Source organism: Podarcis bocagei, assembly GCF_964188305.1.
Source record: "Podarcis bocagei genome assembly, chromosome: 11".
Taxonomy (NCBI): Eukaryota; Metazoa; Chordata; class Lepidosauria; order Squamata; family Lacertidae; genus Podarcis; species Podarcis bocagei.
This window is the reverse complement of record NC_138136.1, coordinates 65,613,448-65,641,421: the sequence shown is the minus strand read 5'-3', so window position 1 is coordinate 65,641,421 and position 27,974 is coordinate 65,613,448. Positions and strand designations below refer to the sequence as shown.

Genomic DNA, 27,974 nt, shown 5'->3' with positions numbered 1-27,974 from the left:
CAGCGAAGCTCCTGCAAGCATGACAAGACCAAGACCTTAGTCGGACCATTTATTTCGCAAAATGTAACAGAAACACAGAATTAAACAAAAGTGCCCAAGCTACTCAGTGTCATTCCTAGCAGTGCAACTCCCCCCAGTTCCCCACATGCTCTCAAGGGAAACCCTCCACAGGCAGCCTCAGTTTCCCCAGGAGCCGGCCAGCTCACTCGCGCAGGAAAAGGTCTGTCCTACACTCTCGGCTGGTGAGGAGGGGCAGAGGACCCTGGAGAGAAGAGCAGGACGTGGACTCAGCAGCAACAGGCACCCTCTCCTCCTCCTCTGCTGGCTATAGGAAAGAGGAGGATGAGGAAGGAGGATTCTGCCTATTTGGCCAGTCTCTCCAGGGTCCTTTTGCACCGCACACTTTGCACACACAACAACTTGGTCCTTGCAGGTGCCATAGCAAAGGCACACATGATCACGGTTCTTCTAGGCTCAGGGGATCAGGCTCACGGCTATGTCCACATTTTGCTCCTTCAGGAGGAGAAATCAACACAGTGCATGAAAATCTTTAGCAACCTCCCCACCTGCCAACGTGCCTCCCAGCAGTCAAGTGACTTCTCCGAACCTTCCCTTCCCTTCCACACCCCTCTCTCACTTCAGAGCCTTCTGTTCTGCAGTGCTTGGAGGCCTGCACGCCCAGTGTCTTCAAAGATTCACCGATATGAATGATTAGGAGAGAAACTAGGAAGGCGGCGGCTGTACCAAAGACAATTTGCACCAGAATCTTAAGTAATTATATAAACCTCGGGATATATACTGATTTTGATCACTGTACAAAGATCCTACGAGAACACGGACGTTTCAAAGTTCATTGTGCTGAAGGCCTCTGGAAATTCTGGTGGACAAGTCCTGAAGATGTTTCTTGACCTGAGAAGACAAGAGACAGGTGCATGTCAGCGTAAAATAATGGGTTGTTGGGAATCTGAATATGTGCAGCTTCGCACACAGAGTCAATTAGGGTTTGGCAGACAGCCAAGGCAATGTGAAGGAGTAAGTCTGCCTGGTGATACAGAGGCATGGAGACACCTCCCTGATTGGTCAAGCTCTCTCACGGGAATGATGATTTATGGCCTACTGACTGGAATGTGAGAGTTTGGGAGTTCTGTGGTTCAGTGTCAATGTAGGAGTTGTGAGTCATGTAGAGCTAGTCAAAGATCCATGTTCTCTTCTGTTCCTGTAACTAGTCCACTGTATATAATAAACACCTAACTACAAGTTCCTGGTTCCTGGTTCCTGCTTCGTCCATCCTGTCTGCAACCAAGTTGCCAATTGCTTCCGCGGATTCTGTGTGTACTCTGCTAGGTCTGGCTAAGGTCCTGCAACTAGTCAGAAAGTTGCGAAACACCAATAGGTTTTGCCAATATGGGTGCAGCTCAGCCAAGAGCCAAACAGCTGCTTGCTCCTGCTACTTTGAATACGGCTGCCCCAAGGAATCCTGCCCAGACATATGCAAGCAGTGCGAGGCCAAAGCCATTCTGGAAGGGGGTCTGAGGAAGAGCAGCGAGGTGTCGAGGGGGGATTGGGGGAGCACTTCTTAGGATCTTGGGGTGCTGGAAGGACACTGCCCTGGGACCAGCAGCGCCTGCACATTTGCGGACAAGAAGATCCCTTAGGAAGGCACTCACACCCCATTCCGTCTCCAGCGCTGTCTCCCCTCAAACAAGGCTGGCTCAGATTTCCCGCCTCTCCCTGAGACCACAGAGCACCCCCAGATGAATGTGCAGGGGGGGTGAAGAACGGGGGCTCCTGGACCCCCTCCCCTCCCAGAGGCTCCCCTGTGCACCTTGTAGCCCAGCTCTTTGGTCTTCTCCTCCAGCATGGCGGTCTTCTCCTTGTTGCGGCTGAGATGCTCCTCGTCTCCCATCCCTTCGATGTGCCTCATCTTCTGGTGCGAAATCTCCAGCTGCTTCTGGTAATGGTGGTGCTTCTCCACCTCCGCTTCAAAGTGTTTCAGCTCTTCCTAGAAAAGCAGGAGATGTCGCTTCCTTTTATCAGTAGCTGAAAGAGCTCAAAGGGGGTTACGATAAATACGCAGGTGGGCAAGGCGGCATCCCGTGCCCTCGAGGAGGTCCTCAACACCCATGTCACAGCGACCCCCCAAACACACACAATCCTTTGCTCCCTCAACCACCCAGAGAACCAAGGAAGGACGGAGAGCACACCCATGTCATGCGGGAATGTTGAGGGTGGCAGGAGAGGATATATTGTTTATTAATATCCTTCCTAACTTGCTAGTGATGCGGGTGGCGCTGTGGGTTAAACCACAGAGCCTAGGACTTGCCGATCAGAAAGTCGGCGGTTCAAATCCCCACAACGACGGGGTGAGCTCCCGTTGCTCAGTCCCAGCTCCTGCCATCCTAGCAGTTTGAAAGCACGTCAACGTGCAAGTAGATAAATAGGTACCGCTCCGGCAGGAAGGTAAACGGCATTTCTGTGCGCTGCTCTGGTTCGCCAGAAGCGGCTTAGTCATGCTGGCCACAAGACCCGGAAGCTGTACGCCGGCTCCCTCGGCCAGTAAAGCGAGATGAGCGCCACAACCCCAGAGTCGGGCACGACTGGACCTAATGGTCAGGGGTCCCTTTACCTTTAACTTGTGCTAGCAAGTTCCTTTACTTAGCAGAGTTACATTCCCCTTTTTACATGCACAGCAGATAGCTGGTTGCAGGCTCGTGTGAGCCTTTCACTATTACACAATTCAGTCTGTCTCAGATTGAATTGTATGTTCCTGGTAAATTCCCTTGAATCCCTCAAAAGAATAAAGATGCCACCATCTTATTCAAAGTCAATAAAAGTTTACTTACATCAGTTCACAGTTGGCTCCCTGAAGGCAGACTTAGTTATAAATATGTACATGTGGATCTACCCCATATGGGGGAATGATCACAGTGCTTCTGCTAGCTGAGAGCTAGCAGAGCAGTCCTAGCTAGAAGCCGGTCAAACGAAGAAGAAAGTCATAAAGAGAGAGGTGTACTGCGTGACTCGTCCTTTTGTTACCTGGACAGGTTAGGCCACACCCACCTTCTATCACATGCAAAAGGAAGGATGCTCCAGCCAGGAGGAAGAGGAAGTTTCGACTGGCTGGACCAAACATTCCCTCGCGTAGCTTCTCCAGCATTGCAAGGAATGTTGTACCTGACTGCCTCTCATGGATCACATCCCACATGTCACAGCACTCCCCCCAAACAAGCACACATGATCCTTTGAACCCTCAGCCACCCAGAGAGAACCAAGGAAGGACAGAGAGCACCAGGACCATCTTTTCCGCAAGGAACGCAAAGCATTTTCCAGACGGAGGCATTTGTTACTAATCAGTCTGGGGCCCCTTCCAGATCCCAGCCATCGTTCCCGATTAACGCAGCGCAAGGCACCCAACCGGAGCCCCTGCTCCCTCCAAATGTTAAAGCAAGAAGGCATTTGCGTCTCGGCCAAGAGGATGATCAGAATTAGGCCAGAAAAGCCCCCAAACCAGAGAGGTTGACGCCAACATACCCGAAGCGATTCCAGCTCTTTCTCTGTGAAATTGGTGGATTTCGCCAGATCCCACAAGTCAATCACTCGGGGCTCCTCAAATTCTGGAGGGACAAAGGAGATTTCTGTGTGGAAACTCAAACAGCGGCAGCTGGATTGCAAGAAGGCTTCACTGCTATTTGTTCTGCACCCAGGAAATACTTGTGCCCGAAAAGAGAAAGTATCTCCCCTCTATTAAACTCCAGCTGAGAAGCTCCTGGAGTTCTGGCCATCTTATTTCAATTGTTCAAAGAGTGAGAGAGGGAAAACCTCAGGAGAGCGGCTGGCTGCATCAGGATCAGGCCAAAGGGGGCCCACATGGTCCAGGATGCTGGCTCCTACCAGGTGCCCCCAAAGAGAAGCAGCCCCCAAGCAAGACAGCAGCCCCACAGCCCCCTGCAAGCCCCCATCCTGCGACTTCCAGCCACAGCATCCAGGCACATCGGCTTCCCTACCCCGTTGCCTTGACAACCACCCTCCCTGCTGCCTCCCTGCCAGCCCAAATGCCGCTCCCCACACGTGCCCAAGCGGTTCCCCCAAACGATCACCTGGAATCACACAGGGCTGCCAAGGGGGGGGGGTCAAAAGCAGATCTTTCTCCAAGGCAAGAGAACAGCTGTGGAATTTGTGAAGGCAACGCTGAGTGGATCCGACCCAACTGCATTCTAAATCCGGCCCGGGGACGGACCAGGAATCAGCGTGTTTTTACATGAGTAGAATGTGTCCTTTTATTTAAAATGCATCTCTGGGTTATTTGTGGGGCATAGGAATTTGTTCTTTTTCTTCTTCTTCAAAATATAGTCCGCCCCCCCCACAAGGTCAGAGGGACAGTGGGCTGGCCCCCCTGCTGAAAATGTTTGCTGACCCCTGGCCAAGACCCACCTGCGCCCCGGCCAGATAACTCGCAGGTGCAAGCGGTGAGGGGGGGTGAGACCTACCGCTGGAGTCGTCATAGCCCTGGTGGGTGACCCTGCGCAGCCGCTCAAAGCCCTGGTTGATGCTGTGCAGCTTCTCCTTGAGCTCAGAGTGCTTCTGGTGGAGCAAGTCGTGCTTGCGAGAAATCTCCTCCTCTTCCAGGCCGGAGATCATGTTCTTGTGGGTGTCTGGGAGGGGCGAAGCGGAAAACACCATCAGCCGGAGGAAGCCGCGGGTGGGAGAAGGCTCCCAAAGCAGGGAGGATAAAAATCAATGATTTTTTAAAAATAAATTTTTTAAAAATCTATTTTTTTTTAATTTAAACCGGATTTTTAAAATAAAATGCTTTCGGAGGAAAAGTCTTTCTAAAGATTTTCTGTTTAAGTTACATTATAGTCCAAAGGCTATTCATCAGGAAAAAAAGATTTGTTTTAAGTTTTTCATGTGTGCTAAAACTCAGTCTAAGGCGTGTGTGTTTTTAAAAAATTGTTTAACCACATCAGTTAATAAACATGGATATATATGCTATAATGTTATCATTTTAGTTAAATAAATTGTTTAAATTGTTATTAAGGAAATGATTATTTTTCTCCTTCCAATAAAGCACAGCAGAAAAGTTGTCCAAATATAAACACTTAACTTATTAAACCTCACAATAATTTAATAATTCTCTGCCTATGTATTTCAAATCAGTAATTTTTGATGTAACTGTAAAAACTACTCTGAAAATTTATTATTCCAAAAATGAAACCTTCATCTGTTTGTAAATATGCAAGAATGAGTCTTTCCGTAAAAAAAAAGATTTAAATCAAGTCTTACTGACTAGCGATTTAAATCATGATTTAAATCAATTTGATTTAAATCAAACCCACCCTGTCCCAAAGTGAGGGGTGGGAATACCTAAGGGGGTCGGGGGGGGGGGCAGGAGGTGAAAGTCTCACACCAGTGGTTGATAAGATAAAGGATTAAGATCGGAACTATGATATTGGGAATAAACAAGAGAGAAAAAGCAGGAACAAGAACTAAAAAAATTTCTCTTGACCACGGGACGTCTAATTAAAATATATAATTTGGAATGTGTAATTGGCTTTATTATTTGTATTATGATGTGGCAAGATATGATATTCTATCAATTGCAGTGGTATTAATGAAAAATGATTAAAAAGGGGTGGAAATACCTTCCGTCCGACTGACGGTCTCCAGCAAGATGTTGTAGTCCTGGACTTTCTCTTTATGGTGCCTGAACTCTCGCCACAGCTTGTCCAGCTCGTCATCCGTGAACCTGCCTGAAGATTTGGCCTTGAAGAGAGATCCAAGGAAGAACAGTAGCAGGAGGGTGTTACGGAAATTACGGAGGAGGGAGCATCTTTAAAGTTAAATGTTCCAAATATTATGCCTGAATGTATCCTTTCAACTTGACAGCTCAGGGAAGTTACCTAGCTTTAAAAATAATATAAAACCAACTCCTTTGCCAGTTTCCTCCATTCCAAAGCTATTTCCCCCTTGAAAAAGGACTCCAGGAAGTTCCCAGAGGTGACAATTGCTGAGCTGATTGTTGGCCAAGGAAAGTCTAATCCCATCACCGGACTTGCCAAGGGGTCCAGACATGCAAAGGACGTTCTATTGTACTTTGGGTGGTGGGACTTCAGAGGTGTTTCCTATGCTAATCTTATACCTGGGTCTTGCCCTGCCATGTCTGCTTAGGCTAATCTTGTACCAAGGACTCGTCTGGACATGTTTGCCAAGGTTAAACTAGTGTAATCCCTGTCTACCCCTCCCCTTTGGTGACATGTCAGTGATGTAGCAATGATGCTGTACGAACTGTACTCTGGCATATGGTGGGAAGTTTTAAAAGTCCTCGTCTCCCCATCCTTGGGGTTCAAAATTCCTCTTTGAACCTGTTGCGCAATAAACTTTGGTCTACAGCTATTTGCTCCGGTTGGTGGCTGGAATCCTTCCTTTATTCCACAGGGACCCACGGGCTCTGCCTGACCAGCTGGGGGACTGAGCAGCCTCACACCTAGATTTTTCAGGATCAAGGGTAATCCCACACTTTGCCGACTGGGAATATCCTGTTTTGGAAGGTGTTGGACTGCAACGTGGGGCACACAAAATTTCTTTGAGTCCTGCTGCTTTCTCCTACAAATTTTCTCTCCCTGGAAATCCTGTTTTGAGGCACCTGATTCTGGGGTGAGGCCAGATGCCTTCAGTTCCCCAGAACAGCCAACAGCAAGAACATAACTGATCAGTGAAGAGGAACTGTCACCAGAAAATAGGGGGTGCCCCTTTAATGGACCCACTCCCCTTCTTAAAGGACTCACGAGTCTCCCAAGGTCACTATCCGTCAGAGATTAATTTCCCTTGCAAGACTTAGGCTATGAGGCATCTACAGGGCAGAATTAGGGGAGGGCAGAACGCTCCAAAAACTGATGGTTCCCCTTGATATCTCTCTATCTATCTCTCTATCTATCACTACAGCCAAGCTCTGGAATCAGATGTGAGTCTTTCTGGGAGGGGGAGGGGCCTCTGCATTTGCAGGGGGGAAATCTGCAGGTACAGCATTAGGGTTCAATGCCCCCCCCAACTGCTGATCGCTTCTCCCTGTGCTGGCATTCCTATTAGACTAGCAAATCAGGGGCCAGATCCACGCACCTGCTGACATTGTGGACACAACAAGAACACCCCCCCCATTCAAAGGCAGACCTTGTTCCAGAGCTTCTCCAGCCGGGGGTCATCAAGCACATCATTCTCCAGGCTGTCTTTGACGTAGTTTGTGTCTCCCAACTGCGCGTCTTTCTTCCCATCCATTCCATACTTGGCCAGAATCACTGGAGGGGCAACAGAAGGGTTGCACAAATTTTAAGGAACACACACATAGCAAGAAACCCTCCCCCTAAAAAACCCCAAACCTGATCCTTCACCTTTCAACAATTTAAGAAACGTTTTCTGGGAAAATAGACACTTTATTTGAGTGTATTATTAGACAGTTCAGAGAGCAAAAGCAAGGCCCTCTTTAGCCTCCAGCTGGACTGGGAGACCCACTTCCAAACAGACAGAAGGAAGTGTAGTCCTTGCTAAAACCATTCCTCCACAGCCAGCAGTCTTTATATTTGAAAGTCTCAAGCCCTGTTAATAAATAAACATCTTGTTAGGAATGCGAGCCAATCTTATGTCAATAGATTCTGTACCTATGCAGCATTTCAATAGATTCTCTGGCAAAGCCAGGAAAAACAAGGATCTGGTATTGTTCAAATCTCTGAGTGACAGACATGCAAATGTGTTGCAGAAACCTGAGCTCTGAGCTTGGCCTGAGTTACATGTGCAACCCATTTTTGTGGTGCTTTGGGCTGGTCTTTGGCTAAGGGGCTGGGCAATTTATAAAGCCTTTGAAAGTTGCTACACACCTTTGTTCTGGGTCCTCACCTCCTTGCAAGTTCTGGGGGGAGGGACTCTGTTGCAACAGAGAAATAAAGATCCGCCTTTCTTTCTTCCTTGCTCCTGCCTCCATTCATGCTTCTCTGACTGATAATGAACTTGGGGGTACCAGGTCTCTTGGTGGGAGTTGGATTTTAAAGGCCATCACCATTTTTTTTGTATGTCAGAAGCAAGACCAAAAAATGCTGAGATACCCTTATCTGCCAGGCCTGTTTGTTCACTTTGCCAGAGGTGGGCAAAGCCAAAATTAGTGGACCACTGGTCATTGTCCAGGGGGCAGTTCATTTCCCCCGCAGGCATCTAATGTGCCATTATGGGAGACAGAATCCTGGATTAAAGGGACTTTGGTCTGACTCAGCAAAGCAACGCATGCCTGCCCAGGACCACGAGGGCAGTCTTAGGACCATATTTCCACCAAGCATCAATGGTTAGGGCATCCGGAAGAAGTCTTCCTGCTTAGGAAAGGTCAAAACATCTTGAGGGACCAAGGGGGGTGCTAGTGGCAGTTCTAGTGAAAAGTGCAATTTCTTGAAAGTGGAGGACATTTACACCCAGAACACTGCCCTGCTTCTCACCCAGGACTGCCCCAAATCCTGCTCTTGTATCTTCCATCTAACGGTAGGTGGAGACACCAAAACAGGTCTCCCCAGGCAAATGGCCCCCCCTAGCAGCCTGGGAAGCCAGTTTGTTGTGCCCACAAGCAGCCAGCAAGACGGACAATGGGACATTTGCCTCCTCCTGGGAAAACCTAGCAGAAAGGAAGCTCAGGCAAGAGCTGACCCTGAAGCAGCTTGGAGCCAGCTCCACAAGAGCCAGTGTTTGCAGCAGAGCTTTTCGTGCTCAGGAATTTTTGCAGAACACGGAGCCAGTTAAATTGCAAAACACTTTGCAGGAAGTTCTGCAGTGACTCAGAGGGGAGCTTCCATGCAAAGAACCCAGATGAATGAAAGCTGCTCCCACAGCCTCTTAGATCTCTTGACACCAGATGCATCAGTGAGTTTGTAGCCAACAGTGTTCTCAATTATCACTGCACCACAGCCTGTCTGAACGCATTAGACAGCTAAGGCATGCAGACTTCTAATGGGAAGGGTGGGTTTCCTATTTATTTGGGGTTTCTTTTAAAAAGCCTCAGTGACCCAAAGCCGGGTCTACAGAACGGAGCCGTTCTTTACCATTTAGGTTGCGCCGGAGCTTGGCTTCCTTCTCGCCATCTTCATCCAGCCCTTCGGCCTTCAGTTTCTTCCAGCTCAGCTCATCCTTCTCCTGAATTTTTAGATCGCTGTGTAGCTCTGCCAATTTAACAGCAGAGAGGTGGAGCTGCAAAAAGAGAAGGCATTTGGGGAGGTGGGGGGAGAGGAGGGTCTGCATCAGTTGCACTGAGAATCCAATTCAAGTGATGTTCAGCTTCCCTAGAGGGAAGATCTGCTCCATGAAGAGTCTCTTCCATTCTTTGGGTGGGAAAAGGCATGAACAAGAGTCCTTTCTGGGGAGGCATTCGGCTGTGGCAGTGGGGAGGGGGACCAGGGAGATGGAGGAAGGGGCCAGACTGCCTTGATGCTGCCTCCCTGCTTGCCCCCTCTCCCCTCTTGCCAAAATCACCCCCCAACCGGACCTGCCCTAAATGGACGAGAAAGATGCAGGCTTTTAAAAAACAACGACGGGGGACCCTACTCATTGCTCGCCTGTTCAGACTGGATTTTCGCCCCCCTTGTAATGCGCCTCCTCACCCCCAGGCCAGTCCATCGGAGGGCGACCAGGGACCTTGGAGAGACCACCAGCCGGTGGGGTGGCTGAAGAGTAACCCCTCCGGGCGCCGTCCAGGCGGGATCCGGCTAAAGATTAACCCAGCGATCCGCCATCGAGCGGGGCGCCAGCCCCGTCCGGCCTCGGCCGCCTGGATCCAGCACCCTTCCCAGCAGGCGGGGGGGGGGGCAACTCTTTCCCCGCCGGGGGTCTTCCAGAGCCGAGCCGCCAAGTGGCCCGATGGAGGCCAGCAGGAGCCGCCCCTCCGAGGGGGTGGGACGGTTCGTTACGGGAATGGAGGCTCCGACTCGACGTGAGGAGTAACTTTGAGTACGAAATCGGATTTCTTTTGCATTCCTGCGCCGCTTTCCGTTCCAACGAACCCCAGAGCGGCTTACAAACAGCGAAGAACCCGAAAGACACAAGCAACGCGCCCCTTCGAGGGCGGGAAGGTGCCGGCCTCCCCTTCCTTGGAGGTTTCCCAGGCGAGGTCGGAGCCCCGCATTTCCAGGGGGGTTCCTGGGGGGGGCTCCCTTCCGACGCTCTGGGGCGGGGGGGGATCCCGTGACGTCGGGGGCGGGGGGGGGCAGGAATCTCAGCAGGACGATCTCCGCTGGGAAACCCCCCGAGAAGGAGAGCCCGACGTCACGGGATACCCCCTCGCCCCAGAAGGGAGCCCCCCCAAGAACCATCAAGCAGCGCCCCCCCCCTTCTGGCCTCCCCTTCCTTGGAGGTTTCCCAGGCGAGGTGGGAGCCCCGCATTATCGGGGGGGGGGGTTCCTGGGGGGGCTCCCTTCCGAGGGGGGATCCCGTGACGTCGGGGGGGGGTTTCCCGGGGTCCCCTTCCGACTCACCCGCTGCGCCTTCGCCCACACCTGGCTCAGCTTGACCAGGCGGAATTCGGCCGGGGCCGCCTTGGCCTCCTGGTTGGCCTCCCGCGAGTACTTGCCTCCCGCCGCCGCCGCCTGCACGGCCAGCGCCGCCAGGAAGAGCCGCGCCGCCCGGAGCATCGCGGAGAGCGGAGGAGCGCCCAGGCCAGGAGAACTACGCCTCCCGGGATGCACCGCGCGGGCGGGACGCAAAAGACGCGCGCGCCTCCTCTCGCCCCTTCCGATTGGCCGGCCCAACAGCCGGACACGGGCGGCTTGCTGATTGGTTAAGAAGGGGAAAGGAGGGGCGGAAAGGACGTCCTCCTCCTGCCGCCACCCATAGAGATAGGAAAAGGGTAGAGAGAGCTGCTGCTGCTGCTGCTGCTGCGGACGCCTCCTCCTGCGCGCAGTCTCAGCGTGGGGCGTCTTCCTCTCCCCACCTCAAATATTTTTAAATTGATTTTCGACATTTACCCCCCAAAATACCCTCACAAAACACTCAGCAAAGAAAACCACATTACACAATAATAAATACAAAGAAAAAATGTTTCTTCAATTACCTAATTCTCATGACATTGATAACTGACCTCCTCGAAGCCCCTCTAACTGAATCTCATTATATCACCTGTATAACAGTTCTCCAAATTCATATTTCTGATCATATTAACTCCTTTCATTTACTAACCTCTTCTAGTCCTTAAAGTTCACTATCCTATATTCTTGTTCTACCCCACAGCCTATTTATTATTGCCAAGAATTTTCTCTTTATCTTCTATCACAATATTTAGCTAGATATGCCTTAAATTTCTTCCAATCCTCTTTTCTTTCTGGGCGCGGATTCTTCCCGTCTGGTCGGCCAGCTCCCAAAAAGTCCAGCATCTTCACCTGCCCTTCTTCTATTCTCGGCATTTCTTGCGGAGCCGCTTTCATTTTCTCTCTCCCAAGGTGAACATTTGAGAGGGGAGTCTGCCTCACAAGTAGCCGGCGCTGCTACACCTCTACATTTCTTATCTCTGCGGCGTCCCTGTCGCTTTCCGATTGGGCGGGATCCCCGACAGGCGCCCCTCCCTCTCCTCTTCCCGATTGGTCTCTCGCAAGAGCCTCGCGGCAGCTATTGGCCAAAGACCCGTCCATCCGGGCCTCGACGGGAGCGCCAGCCCAGCCAGGGGCCTCTCTCGACCTTCGGGAGCGAGTGGGCGGCGCTGGCTTTTCGTTGCCGGGGCAACCAGGTGCGTGGCCCCGCCCCTGCCCTCTCGCGTAAGGACTCCAAGCCCCGCCCCCTGGAGATAGACTGCCTCTGCAGCTGGAGCTTCAATGGGAGCCTCAGAAGAGTGGGGCTGCTGGATAATAATAATAATAATAATAATAATAATAATAATAATAATAATAATAATAATAATAATAATAATAATAATAATAATAATAATAATAATAATAATAATAATAATAATAATTTTTATTTATACCCGCCCTCCCTGGCCAGAGCCGGGCTCAGGGCAGCTAATAACCAATAATAAAAACAAGTTGAATGAATACAACTTAAAAACAAGATTAAAATACGACATTAAAATATTGAATGTAGCCTCATCACAGGAGGAGAAAGGAAAAAGGAAAAAGAAAGAGGGGGAGGGAATCAAATTGGCTCCAAGCCAAAGGCCGGGCGGAACAACTCTGTCTTACAGGCCCTGCGGAAAGAAATCAGATCCTGCAGGGCCCTGGTCTCATGAGGCAGAGCGTTCCACCAGGCCAGGGCCAGAGTTGAAAAAGTAATGTAACTTCCTTAGGGTCCGTGACTTCTAGGGTGTTGCTATTTATGGACCTTAAGGTAATCCGTGGGGCAGACCGGGAGAGGCGGTCCCATAGGAACGAGGGTCCTAGGCCGTGAAGGGCTTTCAAGGTCAAAAGCAGCACCTTAAATCTGACCCTGTACTCCACTGGGAGCCAGTGCAGCTTGAAAAGCACTGGGTGAATATGCTCCCATGGCAGGGACCCTGTGAGGAGCCTCGCTGCAGCATTCTGTACCCGCTGGAGTTTCTGGGACAGCTTCAAGGGCAGCCCCATGTAGAGCAAATTACAGTAGTCAAGCCCGGAGGTGACTGTCGCATGGATCACTGTGGCCAGGTCGGGGCGGGAAAGGGAAGGGACCAACTGCTTGATGCGGCAAAGGTGGGAAAATGTCGCCTTGGCTGTTGCTGTGACTTGCGCCTCCATGGAAAGGGAGGCGTCAAGGATTACACCCAAACTCTTAACGGAAGGCAATGGCACTAATTGGATCAGAGCCAAGGGGCCAAGCAGATGCCCCCAGGGGGAAGCCCCCAGGCAGGAGCCCAGACCCGGAGACCCCTCCCCGCCCAGGCTCAGGGGCTGTCCGGTGGGAAGGAAGTGTCCCCCAGGCAGGAAGGGGTCCTCCTTGGGGCACCCTGGCCCTCCTTGTGGGTGTCCTGGTGCAATGGAAGAAGCAGGGCTGGAGTGACGTCTGAGCTAAACAAGTTCTTCCTGCCAACCTAGCAGTTCGAAAGCACGGCAAAGTGCAAGTAGATAAATAGGTACCACTCTGGCGGGAAGGTAAACAGCGTTTCCGTGCGCTGCTCTGGTTCACCAGAAGCGGCTTAGTCATGCTGGCCACATGACCCGGAAGCTGTACGCTGGCTCCCTCGGCCCATAAAGCGAGATGAGCGTCACAACCCCAGAGTCAGTCAGACTGGACCTAATGGTCAGGGGTCCCTTTACCTTTTAAACAAGCTCTAGCTTAGGGCCCTACCCTCTTGGGGGCCCCCAAAAAAATTAAAGGTAAAAAAACCCTGGATATACCGGTACATTTCCAAAATATAAGATATATTAATATACATCTTCTCAATTGTATTTCAGTTCAACAATTACTTTGACAAAATACATTATTTTGTTAGGTGCAAATGGCTTTAGATACCTATTAGGTAAAGGTAAAGAGGCCCCTGACCGTTAGGTCCAGTAGTGGCCGGCTCTGGGGTTGTGGTGCTCATCTCGCTTTACTGGCCGAGGGAGCCGGCGTACAGCTTCCGGGTCATGTGGCCAGCAGGACTGAGCCGCTTCTAGCAACCAGAGCAGCGCACAGAAATGCCGTTTCCCTTCCCGCTGGAGCGGTGCCTATTTATCTACTTCACTTTGACGTGCTTTCGAACTGCTAGGTGGGCAGGAGCAGGGACCGAGCAACGGGCGCTCACCCTGTCGCAGGGATTCGAACTGCCGACCTTCCGATCAGGAAGTCCTAGGCTCTGTGGTTTAACCCACAGCGCCACCCGCGTCCCTATATTATATTAATATACTTCTTCTCAATTGTTTTTCAGTTCAACAATTACTTTGATAAAATACATATTTTGTTATGTGCGGATGGCTTTAGATACCTATCAGATCCATCAATAATATATAGCACAGGCACAGGCAAACTTGGCCCTCCAGATGTTTTGAGACTACTATTCCCATCATCCCTGACCACTGGTCCTGTTAGCTAGGGATGATGGGAGCTGTAGTTCCAAAACATCTGGAGGGCCGAGTTTGTCTATGCCTGATATAGCATATATTCGACCCAAAAAACAGTGGCAATTTGTTGTTGACAAAGTACAGCTGGACATAGAAAGGGCCCCATTCCCTTCAGGAGCTGAGGGCCTCATCCAGCCTCAGTCTGGCCCTGGTTAGAAGAGCCCCCTGGATCAAGGCAAAGGGGGCCCATCGGGTCCAGCACCCTGTTCTCACCGGGGCCAAGCAGATGCAGCCTTGGAAAACCCGGAGGCAGGATTCCAGCACAAGTTCAGCCTGTTAAGGGGGGGTTCCTGCTACAGCCCCTTCCCTCCTGGGCTTTCCAGAAGAATTCTGACATTCCCTCTCCTCCTCCAGGAATTTGTCCCATCCAGTTTGGGGGCCACCCCTGCCTCCTGCAGGAGGAAGTTCCATAGTTTGACTAGGCGCTGTGCAAAGACGTATCCCTCCTCCCAGTGCGCACACGTGAGATTTGCCTTTTTTCTTTTGCTTAGGAAATGCAAGAGGAGCAGGAGAGGCCCAGGCTGGGAGCATCGATAACCATCACAGATCTGCCACCCAGCCACTGCAAATCTGCCAAAGGCAGCAGGGTCCCCGCGCCCCGCTCTCTGGTTCCCCCACAAAGCGTCCTTCCTATTTGCCCTCCCTCCGGCCAGCCGAAATGAAGGGCCTGCAGGTGCCATTCTGGAGAGCCCCCTCTTGGCCTGCTTGTGGCGCTCCAGTCCCCCTTTGGCCTTGGCTGCCATAGTCAGAGGCCAGGTGGCGCTTGGCCTCGGCCCCTGCAGATCTCCTCCCTCTCACAGCTGCCCTTTGGCCGGCCAGCCTGCGCCCAACAGGCGAGAGCAAAGGCCAGCACTCCTGCCCAGCTGCGTCTCCTTGCCTCGAGCGGCAGGATGTGACCAGAGGCTGCCGGGACTGCCATGCCCGCTCCCCATGGCCCCCAGGCGCCCCTGGGGCTCAAAGGGTCTGGCCTGCCTCTGTCTCCTGCTCTCCGCCATCCCGCTCTGGTGCCTCCTGCTCCTGGCCGATGGTGCGCAGAAGCTGCTGGGGGCCTCCAGCCCTTTCTTTGCTGCCTGGCAGGAGCCCCCCGAGAGGACCCACTCTGGAGCCGGAAACACAGCCCGCCAGGGGGTGGACTTTGGGCCTCTGTTCTCAGAAGCTGGCTGGGAGCCGCACTGTGAGCCTGGACAGGTGCTCTTAATCCTCGTGACGTCGGCCCCAGGAAACACGGAATCCCGGCAGGTGATACGGAGGACCTGGGCTGCACAAGAGAAGCCCCAGCCTTACCCGTGGCAGGTCGTGTTCTTTTTTAATAAAAACATTTTTATTAGGAACTTAAACAAAACATACTATCTTAAAACATATTACCCTTAATTTCCCCCATTTTTCCTCCTCCCCCCTCCCTCCCATAAACAACCCCCCCGCCCCGCCCCCTTGACTTCCCTCAGTTCCAATCTCTGGTTTCTCTATAAATTCTATTCTCTGCATGTTACAAAATTGTATAAATCCTTAATTTGTCTAACTGGTTATTATCAATAAAAGGTTTGTGAGTGTTATTCAAAACCTGCCAAGGAGTCCAGTTCACTTTGTTGCATCTTTAGATACTTTCTAAAGGGTTCCCATTCATCTTTAAAGTCACAGTCATCCTTGTCCTGTAGTTTATGTGTCAATTTTGCCAATTCTGCATAGTCCATCAGTTTCTCTTGCCATGATTCTCTAGTCGGGATTTCCTTGTTCTTCCATCCTTGTGCTATTAAGACTCTCGCTGCCATTATCACATACGGTACATGAAGATATTTTTCAACTTCTTTGGCAGGTCGTGTTCCTGGTAGGCCGGAGCGCAGGTGAGGAGGCCTCCCGGCAGATCCAGCAAGAGCAGGAGGACTTTGGGGATGTCCTGGTGGGGAATTACCTGGACACCTACCGCAACCTCACCTTGAAGGTCCTGCATGGCGTCCGGTGGGCCCTCGGCCGCTGCCGGCCCAGCTACCTCCTCAAGACAGACGACGACTGCTTTGTCAACACCGAGCAGCTGCCGGCGTTCCTGGCCAGGCAAAACACCCTCCGGAGCAGCCTCTATGCAGGCTCCGTCTTTGCCCGGGAGAAGCGGAAAGTCATCCGGCATCCCTCCAGCAAGTGGTACGTGCCAAGGGAAGCTTATCACCCGGAAGAATACCCACCGTACGCCAGCGGCATCGGCTACATCCTGTCCCTGGATGCAGCCGCGAGGGTCCTGCGGGCGGCAGAGAGCGTCCCGCCCATCCCAGTGGAAGACGCCTACGTGGGCATCTTGGCTCAGCGGGCCGGGCTGCGGCCCAAGTCCAGCGCCCGCTTTGCCAAGCAGAACGCCAGGTGGCGAGTGTGCAACTTCCGCTATCTGATGGTGATCCACAGCCTCAGTGCGCCAGAGCAGGAGCTGGCCACGCGGAGAATGCAGGAAGCCCGGCACGCCTGCAGAGACAGGCCGGAGGTCACCAGGTGGTGAGCTGGAGAACACAGCATTGGGGGGGGGCCCTTGCCCTCCTCCTGCTCCGAGTGCGGATTGCAGAAAGAGCCTAGCGCTGTCCTCCTCAGGCTCCTTCCCCAACACCAACCTCCTGCTGGAGAAAGCAAGTCCTGCTGGCATTTTTGGCGGAAAGGTGGGATGTAAAGGAAACACACAATATTCTGTAGGCCCAGCAGAGCCTGGAAGTGCCAAGGGCCTCTTGGCAAAAAGGGAGCCCCAGGAAGAAACGAGGCTCCACCTTCAAGGCTGCCAGGCACCCTTGGCCCATCTGGCCCAACACGGCCCACTCTGACCGGCAGCAGCTCTCCAACATCCCAGGCAGAGGGAGGGCCTTGTCACTGGACTTGGACCTGGAGCGCCCCATACCTGGAGGATGTGATCCAGCACTGGGGGCTTTCTTTGTGCCTGTTGCAGCAGCCGGAATGAGGACTGCGAAGCCTGCAGGAAACTCTGCATCAGTTGGGCAAAACGCCCTCCCCTCACACATATAGTGGCACTTCAGGGAGCAGAGGGGGCGGCTGTTTTGCCAGGAGCCACTCAGGCACCCCCCCCCCCCGACCTATTTCAGGACAGCCGACCTCCGACCATGTGAGAGAGGGACTGCGAGGCACTGAATAGCTGCAATTCCTGCATTTTAGCAGCAATTCTTGCATTGCAGAGGTCAGACTAAATGGGCCTTTGAGTCCTTTCCCAATCTACAATTTTGAGATTCTGCAAACAGGCATTATTAACAACACATGCTAATCCTAACCCTAATCCTAATCAACAACTAATCCTAATATTACTCATTAGGATTACTAATTTCAACTAGAAACTCATCCCAGCTCCTCCCAGTATTTTATAGCCCATCCGTGGTTTCTGATCTGTAAAGTGGTGCTTTTTGGGTGAAGGGGAGGAGGGGACACACCCACCCCCACACCCCCTGCCTGGAACAGTCAGCTCAGCTTGTTGGTGCTGCAAGCTGCAAATGAATGGGGCAAGATATTCTCTCCCCACGCTGGGGGGCTGGAGGGCAAGCGCACACAGCCCTTGGCCCTTCAGAAAGACCCAGAGTCATGAGTGCTAATGGACGGAGGGTTTCTTCCCCCTTGGGGGATGCTATCTGCCTTTTATCTCCTTCAAGGCTTATAATTTTGCAGCAATCAGCTTCGGTTCAGAAATGGTTCTGGTTCTCCTGTGGAATAAGCCTGTGTCACACCACTTCAGACTCTAGGCAAAGGCTTATAAAAGTGAAGTAAAAGCAATACAGTGGTACTTCGGGTTACAAACGCTTCGGGTTACATGTTTTCAGGTTGCGGACCATGGGAAACCTGGAAGTACCGGAAAGGGTTACTTCCGGGTTTTGCCACTCGTGCATGCGCAGAAGCGCTAAATCACGTCACGTGCATGCGCAGACACGGTGCTGCAGTTTACGAACACTGCAGGTTGCGGTCGTGCCTCCCTCACGGATTACGTCCGCAACCCAAGGTTCCACTGTAAATAAATAAATCCCTGCACGTTGAAAGCTAGGATGTCAAGAAGAGTAGAATAACATGTCCCTCCCAAACATGCCAGGATATTCTCAGCCCTCCATTTCTGAACACCACTCTGAGGTTTCTGCACAGGAAAGAGGCATAATACATTTCCTCATTTTCAAATTTTATTGAAAAAATAAAATTTTACAAAAGTCTGGAGGCTTTTCTGTAAGGATACAAACACTGACCTTGGAAAATGCCCCCCCCCTCAGCACAGTGGGGCAAATGGAGTCCCTTGTGCTGCCCCTGCCCAAATCTGATGGAGTCTCAAAAACTTGGGAGAGGGAGGTGGCTCAGGGTGGGGCCGAGCCGTGAGGTCGGAAGCCAGCGGCAGGCAGCAGCCAAGTTTCTTCCTTGAGGAGGGGAGAGGCAGGTGGGGCCCCCGGGGAACAGGGCTGGGATGGGCCCCCGTGGAGAGGGGTGCGGATGCCGTACGGATCGGCCGAGTGCGCGTGGCTGTGGAGCAGCAACTCGTGCAGAGTCTCGCCCACCTGCACCAGGTTGTCCGAGATGACGTGCAGGTGGGAGACAGTGTCGCTGGCCAGGCTTTCCAGGAGGAGCTGCTGCTGCCGCGACGTGCGCAGGATCTGCACCAGGATCTGCTGCATGCTCTGCAGGAGGCTGACGATGCCGGGCCCTGAGAGGGGAGAGAGGAGGCGGGAGCAAGAGGGGAGGGGGCCTGGGCAGAGACACCACCCAAGGGGGACCTCTCCAAAAGCACCAGAGAGAACGGACACATTTTCTGTAGATTTCAGAAGGAGATTTGTAAGCCTGGGGGGGGGGGTCCTATGCCATTTGTAAATGCCCATCAGGGAAGGTGAGCAAATTGCCTTGTATGAATGCATTCTCTTCCCGGAAGAAACGGAAAGAGATTCTGAGCTGAGCATCTGCAGACATGAAAAGTAAGGAAGGAACTGCAGCAGTTGTTTGTGGGGTCACTTGGGCCCCAGGCAGTTTGTGTCCTTTTTCATTTTTCTCATTCCCTTCAATAGGACCCCAAAATCTGTAAAAACAACAACATAAACTTTTCCCTAGATGGGCCTGAAGTGCTGCATGTCAAATCACACCTTGCCACAGCCGAGGGATATTGGGAGAATGTGGAGTTGCAGAAGACCAACACAAAGGTGTGCTTCAGTGATGTTGGGGTGCTTTCAACCCCACCTGTTTTTGGAGCATTCAAAGCAAAGAAGTGATGCTCACCTTGGCTGTCTGGCCCAGAGGGCTGCCCATCGTCCGCTGCCGCCTCTTCCTCTCTTGCAGTCTCAGGCGAGTCCTTCTCTGCAGCGCAGGCTGGCTGGTCTGGGCTCCCTAGCAAGGGCCTCAAGGAGCCCTCGCAGGCAGAGGGGGAATCTGCAAGATTCGGCAAAGGGCTCGTGGTTCAACTCCTGCAGGCAACCCTTCTCTCCTTAAGAGCCGAAGAAGAGTCTGCTGGGTCAGGCCAGGGGCCCATCTAGTCCAGCAACCAGCTGCCCCACTGGGAAACCCAAAATCAGGACCCGAGCATAAGAGCGACTCCCCCTTCCTGTGGTTTCCAGCAAATGATACAGTGGTGCCTTAGTTCTCAAACAACTTGGGACCCAAACACTGCAAACCCAGAAGTAAGTGTTCCAGTTTGCGAAATTTTTTCGGAAGTTGAACATACCCCGTTTTGCGTGTTATGCTTCTGATTTAAGTGCCACACTTCCATTTTGAGTGTTACACTGAGGTCTGTTTACAGGTAGGTAGCCGTGTTGGTCTGCCATAGTCAAAATAAAAAAATTCCTTCCAGTAGCACCTTAAAGACCAACTAAGTTAGTTCTTGGTATGAGCTTTCGTGTGAAGTGTGCATGCACACGAAAGCTCATACCAAGAACTAACTTAGTTGGTCTTTTAGGTGCTACTGGAAGGAATTTTTTTTATTTTGACTGAGGTCTGTGTTTTTGCTATTTTGTGTTTTTGTGGCTCTCTCTCTCTCTCTCTCTCTCTCTCTCTCTCTCTCTCTCTCTCTCTGTGTGTGTGTGTGTGTGTGTGTGTGTGTGTGTGTGTGACCCAGTTCGGCTTCTGATTGATTGCATGAACTGCATTGTTTATTACTTTCATTTTTCAGTGTACATTGTTTATTGCTTTCATTTTATGCATCAGTGGTCTCTTTAGATAGCAAAATTCATGTTAAATTGCTGTTTGGGGGATTGTTATTAAAAGTCTGAAACGGATTAACCCATTTTGCATGACTTTCTATGGGAAAGCGTGCCTTGGTTTTGGAACGCTTTGGTTTTGGAATGGACTTCCGGAACAGATTCAGTTTGAGAACCAAGGGACCTCTGTATTCAGAAGCATTGCAGGCTCTGACCATGGAGGCAGAGCAGAGCCAACACAGCTTAGTGGCCACGGATCTCCCTCTCCTCCTCCAGGAGTTTGTCTCTTCCTCTTTTAAAGCCATTCACATTGGTGGCCATCACTGCCTCTCCAACAGAGGAGCAGATTCTGCAGCCTTGGGAGATTCCTTGGTGGGTTCTCCCCTCCCTGCTTTCAGCTACACACCTACCAGGAGCCTGACACGCAGAAGCTGAGCAAGACAACCGTCTCCCACCGCACAGATCCTGGGTTTTGCTGCCTGCCATCTCTGGTGGCAAGGGCAGAGACGGCTTGGCCTCTGGATCGCCCCCGTCCTCGTGGGGAGGCAGCTTCCCTAGATCTGGAAGGAAAATGGACTCGTAAGGCAAATCTCATAGGACAGCCATTGGCAACCTGGTGTCCTCCCATGTCCTCCCATTGGTTTGGACTACAACTCCCATCAGGCACAGCCTGCATGGACATAGGATGCTGGCGGCAGCAGAGCTGTGCTGCCCAGAGCTGATGGGAGCTGTAGTCCAACACAATGGACTACAGGTAACCAGGTAACCAAGCAGGACAGCAGTTGACAAGCACAGATGCGAGCAGCACATTTGATTAGAATGGGCATTCTGGGATTTTTAAAAAATACATATTTCAACAAAGGAGGGGAGGAATGACAAGCAAACAAAAAAGGGCAAGGGAGAGGTAAAGAGGCAAAAGAACTTCAACAAGAGTGGTCTACAAGGCCAAGCAGGAGAAAAAGCCCCATGCCAAGCTGAGCAGAAGCAGGGCAGATCTGGGGGGCTGAGGGCAGAATAGTCCCTTCTGCCACAAAAGCAGCCCCTCACCCCCACTGGTCTGGGGGTGGCAAGTGGTGCTTGGATGGAGGAAGAACCACAAGACAGAGATAGATACGAGCAGAAGAAAAAGGCTGGAATGGATCTGCCTTGCTGCAGGGCGCTGGAGCCAATCATCCCACCACAGCTTCCAGAGACAGAGGCAGGTCGCAGCTCCAGACCCATGCCAGCCTTTTTCTTCTGCTCATGTCTCTCTCTCTCTCTCTCTCTCTCTCTCTGCCAGCTTCTCTCGATCCCCATTTTTAAAAAAAAGCATTAGGCCTGGGTATGCCCCAGACCCCCCCACATGCACCCCTGTGTTGCCAAGCCATTGTCCAGGACCCAGGCACTGGCGAGAAGGAAAGCTACAGGGAACCAGGCAGAGGGCCTTCTCGGTAGCGGCGCCCGCCCTGTGGAACGCCCTTCCAGCAGATGTCAAAGCGATAAACAACTACCTGACATTCAGGAGACATCTTAAGGCAGCCCTGTTCAGGGAAGTTTTTAACGTGTGATATTTTATTGTATTTTTGGTTTTTATGGAAGCCGCCCAGAGTGGCTGGGGAAACCCAGCCAGATGGGCGGGGTATAAATAAATTATTATTATTATTATTATTATTATTATTATTATTATTATTCCCAGTTACCTTCAGATGGGGCCAGTAAGTAGAGAAATTGTCATGGCTTGAGGCCACACAGCTCCATCCTTTGCAAATCCAGGGCATTTCTGGTCTCTCTCTCTCTCTTTTTTTTAAAAAATGAGTCTCTCCCTCATTCTTGTGGATAAAATGTTTGTACAGGTAACAGCACCTGCTCAAACTGAGAGGGTTTGTTCCTTCCTGTTCCTGACTAAAAAATACCCCCCCGGGGGGGGGGGGGACAAGAGTAGGGAGGCCTCTGATGTTGCTCTCTCACCCCTCCTCTCCCACCACCTGCCTCTTTCTGCCACAGTACCTGTTCACATCCCCCAAATCCTGGGTGGTGCAGAGAGGACCAGGGCTCCCCTGAAGCCCACCCCAAAGCTGGCTAAGGAAGGGGGGCAAGGGGGAGAGGAGGCTCCCTTACCTGGCAGGCGCCTCTCCCCGAAGACAGGTCTCCCCGCGGCTTCCCAGATCCTCTTCATGGTCTTGTAGTGGGGGGGTGCCTGTGGGGCGGGTCGCCCCCCAGCCTGCTGCCTCCGGGTCTCCCACTCGGAGTAGAAGGCCTGCTTAAGGGCCTTCCACTTGGAGCGGCACTGGGCCACGTTGCGGCTGTAGCCAGCCAGGGCCAGCCGGCGGGAGATGTCTCGCCAGAGGGCCTCGTTGGGGCGCGAGGTGGAGGCCATCAGCAGCGTCACCTGCCGGCAGCCTCCGATGAACGCCAGGAGGCAGGCGATCTCCTGCTGGGTCCAGGCACGGCCCCTGGGCATCATTCAGGGCGGCTCCGTGGGCTGGGCACCTGCAGGGAAGACGGAAGGAAGGGGCTCGCAGGACCAGGGCGGGCACCAGGAAGGAGCCAGATGGGCCCAGGGTCAGCAGGAAACCAGGGAGCTCTGCTGGGGGGGGGGGAGTTGCACCAGACTCCCCTTTGCTGCCACCATCAGGCTCCCCCATGCAGGCAATGATGAGACCCCTGCAAGACCTCCTGCCTTGGGCCTCAGATTCCCCTTGACCCCAGACAGCTCCCTCCTCTGGCAGCCTGCCTGCCTGCCTCCCTCTTCAGCATCCCTGAATGTGGTCCCTGGACTCCCCCCACCTCACAATTCCCAGTTTCCCAGCAGCAGGTCCTGCTCACTTGCCTCCCACTGGGGAGACAATACTGAGCCAGCTGGACTCTGACTGGCCCTATGGCCATTTCCCACGTGGGGCCCCAGCTCGGGGGTCTCTGCTGGCATCGCCAGGTGGGCTGGGAAGGTGCCCTGCCTGAAACCTGGGAGAGAGCCTCTGCCAGCCAGTGTCAACAATGCTCAGCTGCATGGCCCAGCACAAGGCCAGCCTGGTATGCCCCTCCGTCTGGAGGGAAGGGCACCTGTCTGGCATGCAGAAGGACCAGTTCTGAGCTGGCGGGACCAGGCAGAGGAATAAGCCCTGCCAAGCTGCATGGGGGAATCGCCGTTCATGGAGAGCGGCGCCTGCAGTTGCGGAGGAGATTTCCCCCTGCCACTCTATCTGGGCTAGGCTTGGCGAGCGGCAGCGTGGGGGCCACCTTCTCTGCCCACCCGGCCCCCGGCCAGGCCTCCTTGCGCCACTTCTGGGCCCCCGAAGGGACTGAAGGCCCGAGGCCGCTTCCGGCAGCCCTTTGTTTTTCCAGAGCGCGCAGCAGCTGGCGGGCGACCCTCTGCACACGCTCAGAGGCCCTGTCTTCTGCCGCGAGCAGGAGCGCGACTCCCGGGCTCCGCCCGCCCGCCCGCCCGCCCATCCTCCTTCCCTGCCGGGGCTGCAGCTGAGCTGCCCGGCCAAGGGCAAGGCGCGCGCCCGGCGGGGAAGGGAGCGCCAGCGTGCCCGCCCGCCCGCCTCTCCCGGCTCCGGCGCGCCTTACCTGCCTCTGCGCTCTGGCCAGCGGCGGCTCTGCGGATGCCCGGCCGCGCCCGGTCCCTCGCCTGCAGCTGCCCCCGCCCGCGGCGACGAGGCTCGGGGCTCCGCATGGCCGGGCCGGGCGAGGCTGCGCAGGACCCGGGCGCGCGCGGAGGCGGCGAGGGCAGCAGCAGCAACGACGACGACCCCGCCCGGTCTGTCCGGGGGCTGCACCCGCCGCGCCTCTGCCAGCAAGCGAGCGCGACTGGACCCTTGGCCGGGGGAACCCCTTCGGGGGGCAGCCAGGGTCCCGGAAGCCTCCCTCCTCTCCCAGCTGCGCAACGCGGCCGCCCTGGCTGGACCCCAACCCTGAGGGAAGAAGCCCTTCTCCTCCCGTGCCAACCTACCTGGACCCCGAGGCCGCCCCCGGAGGCAGCCCTGCCTGCGCCCCCTCCCAAGGAAGCTCGGAGAGGGTCCTTCTCCGCGCAGCGCAGCCTTAAACTGCGGATCTCGCCCCCTCGGGAGGCAGCGATGGTCGCCCACCTGGACCGGGGCATCCCTGGAGGAGGAGGCCGGCTTGGGCTGCAGCCACAATGGCCGGGCTCGGTCTCCCGGGCCAGAGGCAGCCGCGCGTCTGAAGGGCAGTGGCTGGAAAGCAGAGGGGAGGGGCTCTTGCTCTGGGGCGCTGCCTGGGGGCCTCCCTTGAGGGCATCTGGCCGGCCACTGGGAGGACAGGACAGGAGGCTGGACTAGAGGCGCCACTGGCCTGATCCAGCTTCAGCCTTAGGTTCTCAGGGTGGCAAGAAGGGAGAGGGCCTTTGCAGCTGCTTGCTCCCTGCAGCTCACCTGGCACCTGCTCCGACAAGGCTCCAGGGGGGGTTGAACCAAAGGCAGACTGTTCCAGAAGCTCTGCAAACACCATCTTGGTGGTCAAGATAGCCCACAATTAACTGGTAGTGGTTGCAGCAATGAGCTCATCTGTATTGATATTTATTTGCTTTGATATTCTTGGTTTTTAATATTTTGTGGGGAGCCGCCCAGAGTGGCTGGGGAAATCCAGCCAGATGGATGGGGGTATAAATAATAAATATTATTATTAGCTGGCTTTGCCTTATCTGTGATCTTGGGGTGCTGGGCTCTGAGTCCAGAAAGAGGAGCTACCTGTAGGATTGGGGTATTTGGCACCTATGCCCTCATCTGGTCAGGTGAAGCGAGGGGAAGTCCTGGTCAAAGCGATGTCTGCTGCTTTGTGTCTAATGAATACCTGCACATTGACTTGGGTGTGGACAAGCCCCCTCCTGGATTCTGTCTCCGTCCTGTGTCTGGAAAGCCTGGGAGGCCCGGCTGATTTGCTGCAGGTCTGCACCTGTCTTGAACAAAGCACTAGAACTGATCACTCCAATGTTTCCACATCCTTTTTTGGTATCCCTGCACCCAGCCACTCCCACGAGTCCTCCTTTGGGTCTGCGGTTCAGAACACCAGGACTGGCGAAACCCCTTTGGGATGCTGTTGCTCCTGTTCTTGGGCCTGGAGTCAGTGGGGGGGGGGGGTTCTTTAGCAGGGACCCTGTCATGGTCACCACATTTGGGGGTTTGGTTCCAGCTGAACCCCATCCCAAAGCAGAAGCTGTGTGTTAAGTGGCGCACGCCTGTGGAGCGCATCAGAGACACAGGCCTTCTCAGTCCCCAGAACCATATCCGGTGCCAGCACACGCCTTCATTCCAGCTAAATAGTGACACCCTCCTTGCACTGCAATGCCCCACAGATGAATTGGGTCCCAGAGGCACCCACAGATCAGGTGTTCATCCACAGCACAATGCAGCAATGTAACAATTAGAGCTCTGCCCCCTCCCCAAATGGGAGGGGGTCCCGACTTACAATATCGCAGCTGGCATACAGCTAGCAACGGTTGCAGAGCAGAAAGCAGCCCTCCTTTCCGGAGGAAGCACCCTCAGGGCATGTGAAAAAGGAGCCCTCCAGCAAACTTCCTGTTTCAAAAGAGGCAAAGTTGGGGGCAGGCGGGGAAGGATCAGCGCTTATCCTAGGGATACCAGATGTCCCTGGATTTGTGAATAAGTCCATGGACAAATTCCATCCCCGGAATATCCCCGGATTTCATCTAATGTCCCCAGGAAACGCATCAGCAGCCGTCTCAGCAGCCTGCAGCAGTTGGCTCTGGCTGACTTCAGGAGCTGCTCGGAAGTCCCCGTATGATGGTGGTGCAGAGGCTCCAAGATGCGGCTTCCGGGCTCCCTCCACCTTCCCTGACCCCAGCAACTAAGCTGCGAAGGGAGGCTTCATGCTGTCTATCGGAGCAGCCTCACAACTCTTACTTGCGTGCAAGCAAGCAGGAGGGGGCAGGGATCTCTCAGTTAGGCAACAGGAAGCCTCCCTTCCCAGCTGAGGGATCCTTGCCCCCTCCCACTTGCACACAAGTAGGAATGGGATTGGGGCTGCTCCGATGGAAAGGGAGGCATCGTGCTGCCTGAGCCTCCCCTCTGCTGCCACTCTCAGCCCTCCTTCTCCCCTTCCATGCCTGACCCACCGCACACCGCTTCCCCACCACCACCACCACCGAAGAACCAACAACTCAGGGGCTGCCCAGGTTCATGGAGAAAGGAGATAGAAGCCTCGGAGGAAGGGGAAACGTGGCGGTTGAGGTCAAGGAGGAGGCTGCCCCTCTGCCACCGCCATCGCTGCAGCATCAACGTCCCGAATGTGTAGTTAGTTAGTTAGTTAGTTAGTTAGTTAGTTAGTTAGTTAGTTAGTTAGTTAGTTAGTTAGTTAGTTAGTTAGTTAAAGTGTCCCCAGATTCATTGAAAAAAAATCTGGTAACCTTAGCTTATCCGCCATGCAGTTTTTGCACTCAGGATCACTCCACCCGTTGGCATCCCACAATCTTCCCCTGCAGGTGGAGTTAGGGGATGTTTTGGTCATAGGGTGGTGTGTGTCTGAAGGCAAAAGAGGCAACCACCTTTCTGAAATGAAGCGCTGGCTCTAGACTTGATGGACCTCCAATGAAGGTGAATGTTGGAAGATTCAGGACAGACAAGAGAAAGACCGTCTTCACGCAGCGCAGTTAAAGTGTGGAACCCCCAGGAGGCAGAGATGGCTACCAAATTGGGCGGCTAAAAGAGGATGAGAGGAATCCCTGGAGGGGGAGAGGGCTCTGTCCATGGATCCTGGCCACAGTGGTCACAGCTGGGGGCAGCAGCGCTTCCAAATCCCAGTTGCTGGAAGCCATAGGAAGGGGATATTCTCTGGTGCTCAAATCCTGCTTGCGGGTTTCCCATAGGAGACATCCGGTTGGCCACTGGGGGGGGGCAGGATACTGGCCAGGATGGGGCGTTGGCCTGATCCAGCTGCAGGCTCTTCTTATTTTCAGATTGGTTTCTGGCAGCACCTGCCTGGGAGCCACATCTGCATTGCCTTGGGCTCCAGGATGGAAGGGGGGGGGCAGGAATGAGAGAAAGTGAAAAAGGGAAGGAAAACAAACACCCGAGGGGGAGGTTAACAACATTCCCCTTCCCTAGTGCTTGCAGGGGGCTATATGTCGGGGGGGGGCAGCATCCATTCCATAAGTGGTCTAGCCTTTGATGGGGGATGGACTGCAGGCAGAACCATTTTGGTTATTTAAAAAAATCATGCCACATGTTGCCTTCAATTTTTTAAGTTCCTTTTGTTAACAGAGAAATCTGAGGGCTCCCTTGGACAAAAACAAGGACCCCAGCCAGGAATCCCAGAGCAAAACAGCAGCCAGGAGGCTTGATCTTGATTGAAGACGGTCGCGACAGGACTCCCACCTGCCACCAGGTGGAATAAGATGGAAGCCCCAAACAAAAGAGCCCCCAAACTTTTATTAGCTGCTAATTCCCATATTACAGCCCCCAAAACTACATCATGGTTACATCATGTAAGGGGAGGTCTGGTGGCCGTAATCTGAGCATCCTGGACCCTGCCCCGTGGTTCCCCTTGCCCTCCACCAAACACCCATCAAGTGGAACAAAAGAGATCTTTACATTTCCCTGTTTCCCAGCCAAGTTAATCACACCCTAACAAGTTGAATTAATAATAATACCATATAGCTACTATCATAGGAAACATAGAATTCCAGAATTGGAAGGGACCCCAAGAATCATGTAGTCCAGCCCCTACAATGCAGGAATCGCACCTAAAGCACCCCTGACAGATGCCCAGGGCTTGAAATATCGCTCTGTACAAAAGCACCACCAACAAATGCAACCAAGTTGGGGGAGGAAGCAGCTGAGAAAGAGGAAGCCTCATGTTTTCT

The 27,974-nt window shown here is 53.3% G+C and overlaps 3 protein-coding genes across 4 annotated transcripts in view; 1 reads left to right on the top strand and 2 right to left on the bottom strand.

Annotated features, from left to right (window-relative positions):
- The window catches only part of LOC308597619 (beta-1,3-galactosyltransferase 5-like), an 81,504-nt gene extending 63,305 nt beyond the window's left edge, over positions 1-18,199 (top strand). Inside the window, exons 1-3 of one of the 2 annotated variants that reach the window (XM_081213482.1) lie at positions 11,507-11,740; positions 14,519-15,320; positions 15,841-18,199. In XM_081213482.1, the coding sequence (XP_081069608.1) occupies positions 14,958-15,320; positions 15,841-16,509 (1,032 nt within the window). In that variant the 5' untranslated portion in view covers positions 11,507-11,740; positions 14,519-14,957 and the 3' untranslated portion in view covers positions 16,510-18,199. Of the gene's footprint in view, positions 1-11,506; positions 11,741-14,518; positions 15,321-15,840 lie in introns of those variants that run through there. The other variant, XM_081213483.1, reaches the window with a different exon arrangement.
- LRPAP1 (LDL receptor related protein associated protein 1) lies at positions 39-10,653 on the bottom strand. The gene is made up of 8 exons (XM_081213353.1): positions 10,497-10,653; positions 9,072-9,216; positions 7,168-7,292; positions 5,643-5,763; positions 4,488-4,652; positions 3,532-3,614; positions 1,826-2,002; positions 39-909 (listed from the first exon to the last, which is right to left on the bottom strand). Exons 1-8 carry the CDS (start codon positions 10,650-10,652, stop codon positions 844-846), a joined length of 1,038 nt encoding a protein of 345 aa, XP_081069479.1. The 5' UTR covers position 10,653; the 3' UTR covers positions 39-843.
- LOC308597620 (uncharacterized protein) lies at positions 18,152-25,221 on the bottom strand. Its single transcript, XM_081213484.1, has 5 exons — positions 24,090-25,221; positions 22,256-22,627; positions 20,569-20,718; positions 19,245-19,394; positions 18,152-18,681 (listed from the first exon to the last, which is right to left on the bottom strand). The coding sequence occupies exons 2-5, from the start codon at positions 22,599-22,601 to the stop codon at positions 18,338-18,340; spliced, it is 990 nt and encodes a 329-aa protein (XP_081069610.1). The 5' UTR covers positions 22,602-22,627; positions 24,090-25,221; the 3' UTR covers positions 18,152-18,337.
- Between the last annotated feature and the right edge of the window lie 2,753 nt (positions 25,222-27,974).